This window comes from Beta vulgaris, chromosome 4 (assembly GCF_026745355.1).
Source record: "Beta vulgaris subsp. vulgaris cultivar EL10 chromosome 4, EL10.2, whole genome shotgun sequence".
NCBI lineage: Eukaryota > Viridiplantae > Streptophyta > Magnoliopsida > Caryophyllales > Amaranthaceae > Beta > Beta vulgaris.
In genome coordinates, this window is record NC_079205.1 from 21,250,790 (window position 1) to 21,256,083 (window position 5,294).

Genomic DNA, 5,294 nt, shown 5'->3' on the forward strand with positions numbered 1-5,294 from the left:
AATATTACATGGAACCTATAGGTTATCCAAATTAAATTGATTAATATTAGAATAGTTTTATAGGTCTTTGATTAGCAATAATAACATGTAGGTGATAAAAGCAATAAAGCAAGAACAATCATATGATATTCATAAAAAGATCAGGTGATCGGCATATGATATACAAAGGTAAGAATAATATGAACATAAAATTAAGCATAGAAAAGAGGTTAGAATATACATTGGATCAATTTTATATTAAAAATTTACATCATGAAAGAAACAATTAGTAACTTGAATGTAAAATTATTAGAGAATTTAATCAAGGATCCTCAGGATTATGCATATGCAGTTTAGATTGAAGAGTACAACGATCTTTGGGCAGAGCAATTGTAGAACCATGAACGCAGTGTGATTAAGAATATAAGATTGATTGAAGTATTGAAAGTATTTAAGTGTTTGAGTATTTTGAGAGTCGAAGTATATTCGTAAGGATTTTGTATTCGTAAAAATAATAATGAAAATTCGTCCTTGGTTCAAAAAATCAGGAGTATTTATATGCAGAACGACAATGCGTCTCACGCGCCAACTACGCCAGGCGCAGCTGACGTGTCAAGCGCATGATGCGACATGCCTAGTAAAAAGCTTACACGTGGCACACATTTTGAAAAAGATAAGAAAAAACTTCGCGTCTCACGCAGAAACCTGCCCTTGACGCATGACTCTGAATGAGTCGGGAATCCACGTGTCAGGTTGAGATTAGTGCACCTGCACAGGTGGACGGACGTGCGCCAGGCGTATTAGCCTGGCTCCTGACGTGACTTTGCCAACTTTATTTAAAACGCATTTAAAAGATTTATTTTATCCTTTCATTACGGATATCTGATTTCACGGGATAAAATCTGATTTTATATATAACATATATCTTTTAAAAATATTTATTAATTCAAATAAATCAATTATTTGGGCTTTTTAAAGAATTGGGCTCAAATACAATTAAGTATTATGAATAATTATTTAGAATATTATTCTGAAACACAATTTTGGAGTAATTCTTTAGATTGCTCTTCCGTTGGGTTGCGCCAACTAATACCGCGGTGTGTTTCATCATTAAATCCTGAAATGGGGAGACACGATTATATGTCTACAAGTATTTTTTTTTTTTTTACGATAATTAATTTTAAAGGATATCTATAAAATCAAATTGTTCCTATAGATGGCTGATTTCGGATTTCAAAGGATAAAAAAGTTCATAAAACAATAAAAAATCGGCCTGAAAGCAAGTGGCACATAGTTTAATTTTATCATTTCAATTCATTTTCGATTTCCTTTTCCTTTAAATATCTCATTTCTTTGATCTACTTTTCACAATGCTCTCCCACGACTTTTATACATACTCTAAAACACTCAAACTAATATTTAAATATCCTTAAATACATTTAAACACAGTCACACTTTCAAAAAATCTTTTTTCAAGCTTCAAGATTGCTCATCCTGAAGATCGTTGCATAAGAATCCGCCGACAAATGTATAATTCCTAAAGGTTAATTCCAATTTAATTCCTTTTACTAACATTTAACTTGTCACAATTAGATCTTGAACGAATTGACGCTCTCTTCTGTACATTCCGATCTCAAATCTTCTCTTTTTATTTATTTTCTTTTATAATTCATATGCATGATTGTATGTTTTAATGATTTCATCACTTTACAAGATTATTGTTGCTAATCAAACACCTAAATAATTGTTCTAATGCCTAATAAGATAATTGGACAATCTGATTAGTTACAATTGTATTCACCTTGATTGGCAGCCCAATGATTATTGAGCACCTCCATGAGTCTGGTGTATTGAGAGTATATACGCTATAATATTTTAATTGCCTTAAAGTCGGAGTAGGATTAGGATGTCAGACATTTATATGAGATCCGAATTCGGCCCTTTTTCGACTCGGAGTCGAACTTTTTAGTCAGATTCAGATTATTTTTTTGCCGGAGTCGGCTAGTATATCGCATCAAAGTGAAACAGGGTCAGATCTAGACAGGATGACAGCCTAGTCATGGGTACCACTAGAGCTATGCATGGCTATGCCATGTTAGGCCTGACATGGACCAAGAAAAGGTAGTGTCATTCTAAACTCGTCGTAATTTATCAAAAGAATGTCCTATACATGGACCAATACACGTGTTTTGTCGGTCCTCCCCCTGCTTAAAAGTGTACGTGCTTTCTTTCTTACATTAAAATTGATGGGGATGACATGTTGGTCGGACCATCGTCTTTGTGTTTGGCTAATGATGAATAAAAAGTATGTAATGTCTATGCACAACCTATGATCCACCATCATGCATCTCGTATTGTGTCAGATTAAGAGCATATATGTGTCGTGTCTCATGATGACCAAAGCCTGAGCGTTTTAATTTCATGTTGACTTAGATCATGTCCAACTATATGTACCATGTCGTATAACTTTACAAACTAATCCAGTTGACATCCTCATGCAACACTTGATGACATTTAACAAATCATAATATTGTTGCTACACCGCTAACATAAAAGCACATGCTTTCATAATAATACTATCATGTCTTCCAAGGGATGAAGGTCCAATTCTGCCAAAGGAAGCTAACACAAGCCGCGGATAGCTTGGCCCGCCAAGGAAGAAAAGACAATCTAAAAATGAATGTAACTAGGTTTATCCCCACCCCCTAGTTATCTTTTGAACATTTGGGAAGTGTTTTTATTAAGGCTTAGAGCCATTAACTTTTAAAAATATATACATCCGTATTTCAACATAAAAAAAATTAATAATAATAATACTATCATACACACATATGTACCTAGCAATATATGCATATCACACGCTCCTTATTGAGTTTCAGATGTCTCAAGCCCCTTCTTGAACACAAGGTAAAAAACTTTACGATTTACCTTCCTAAGGAGGAAATAAACTGTCTTGATTAATATACACCTGCATAGATATAAAATATTTTCACCCGCCTACTCTAAAACCTTGAAAAAGCTGTTGACAAATGTTTATTTGTTCATTTATTTATTGAACCGTTGCTTGGGGAATGGGGACTTGAGGTTGCACTTAGTCCTAAAAGTGCAAAAGCAAGCCTTGATTTGGGACTTCAGATATAACTTAGCTTGCTTCCTTTAAGTGCGCTTCATCTGTTTGCTTATTTGCCATCTGGTATATTCATTCTTATATGATAATAAGATCCTTTCTTTATTTGATCCAGCCAACAAATATTCCTTTGCATAAAAGCTTTCCACATAGATTAACAAGCAAATAACATGAACGTAAACACTTTCTGCTACACTATTATTCTAATACTTTGATTTTAAACACTTTCCGCTACACTATTATTCCTATATTTCCTTATTTTTGTTCAAGTTGTATCTAAGAAAACAATCGCATGCATATTCAGAATACTTCTAAACAGGTTTGATGCATAAGAAGTTTCAAAGAAATCACATGTGAGGAGAAAATATTTTCCAAAATATAGGCGGTACAATTAATTCCAAATATACTAAAATAATATGGTACACCGTACATAATAGAGATAAACTACGTGCCTGTTCTCCCCAACTTATTTTCAGTTCAGTTCTGTTCTCGACAATACTTTTACCCTCATATATCACTATTCATTTCAGTTCAGTTCAGCTGTTTTATGTCGAAGAGAACAAGCCCTACGTAATTCTTTTAAATTTTGTCGGTCTCGACAACAAAGACCGTCGAGATCCTGCGCTCCAGCAAAGCACTTATGAAGCTGAGGTAACGGTGTCGAGGAAAGAGCATCGAGAAATAACGGTTTTTCTAGTAGTACAGGGATATGTAGAAAATCTTGGAAGAAAAAACACAACCACCAGTTTTACTGATCATGACATCAGAAACTTAAATCTTTACAGTGAGCCCCTCCACAGTTGATCCAAATGTTGGGTCAAATTTCTTAAGGGCTAATTAAACGAATTCAAAAAGGGTGAAAAAAAAAAGGGAATGCATTGAGGCTAACTTTATCTGCCTACTTTTGTCTATCTAAAAAGCAGCATGCTTGGGCCACTTACCACTCCCATCTTCTCAATATTATCATATAAAAATTGTTTGCTTTGCTTTGTTTCACTTTTGTCTGATTAATTTCAAATCTTCATGTGTATCCTTAACCTCTGAGATAGTATTCTACTCAGTGATCAATCATCTCACACAATGTTCTAACCTCTATCTCCAAAACAATGCAATCTCTTCCACCACCACCACAAAGGCAACATAGTACGCCACCAAACCATTTTTCAATACAAGCTGTAAGCCTCAGAAGCCCCGGGATGAATTACTCACCAGCGCCATTCATCCGACTCCTAAGCAATGATCCTATACTCCACCGGCCTCGGCGAACCCAACCATTAGTTTGGTGTAGTGCCATCATATGCCTCATGTTTTGCCTACTCATAATCTTTTTCGGGGTCACAACTCTAATAATGTTCCTAGTCATCAAGCCAAAATACCCATCATTTGATGTCCCCAACGCAAGCCTGAACGTCATCTACTTCGATTCACCTGAAAATTTCAACGGCGATTTCACTTTGCTAGCAAATTTTACAAACCCAAATAGAAAAATCAACATTAAATATGAGTACCTGGATGTAGAGCTTTACTTCGTCGATAGACTGATAGCGAAACAAGTGCTCCAACCGTTTAATCAAAGGCCAGGAGAAGCAAGGTTGGAAATGATTCACTTCATATCGAGCTTGGTTTATCTACCACCAAATCCTGCAATTGAGCTTCAAAGAGAAGTGCAAAGCAACAGAGTTAAGTATAATATCAGGGGGACTTTCAGGGTCACATCTAAACTGGGCATTGCTCACTTCTCATACTGGTTGCACGCAAGGTGCCAATTAGAGATGACTAGTCCACCAACTGGAGTTCTTGTAGCTAGAAATTGTATCACTAAAAGATAGATATATTTTGCCTTTTGGCTTTATTTAAGCTGATGTCTTGATGTACAGAAGTCACTCATAGAGAATCCAGCTAAATACATATTAAATACTAGAAAATTTAGATAATTAAGGGTTTTTAAACATCTCACTTCAGCAGCAAGAATGAACGGTTTCAGTCTTGCATCTACCTCACAGTTTTGTTATTGCTCAGAGTGAATTTACTGATCAAACAAGTAAATTAGGTGTAAAAACATTCAATTATCATTTATGAAATTACCACAGGTTATCTATCTTTCCCTATATCATACAGCATATGTACATCTGATAAAGGTAGCTTCTTTTACGCACTTTTTCCCTAAATCAATAAGGTGAATCAACAA

General features: G+C 35.1%; 1 protein-coding gene across 1 annotated transcript; it reads left to right on the forward strand.

Annotated features, from left to right (window-relative positions):
* The first annotated feature begins 4,060 nt into the window (after nt 1-4,060).
* LOC104907342 (uncharacterized protein At1g08160-like) lies at nt 4,061-4,963 on the forward strand. The gene has a single exon (XM_010696258.4). The coding sequence runs from the start codon at nt 4,213-4,215 to the stop codon at nt 4,933-4,935; it is 723 nt and encodes a 240-aa protein (XP_010694560.2). The 5' UTR covers nt 4,061-4,212; the 3' UTR covers nt 4,936-4,963.
* The last annotated feature ends 331 nt before the right edge of the window (nt 4,964-5,294 follow it).

Excerpts from the sequence above, each read along its gene's own strand:
- LOC104907342 (XM_010696258.4), top strand. The coding sequence starts at position 4,213 with ATGCAATCTCTTCCACCACCACCACAAAGGCAACATAGTACGCCACCA.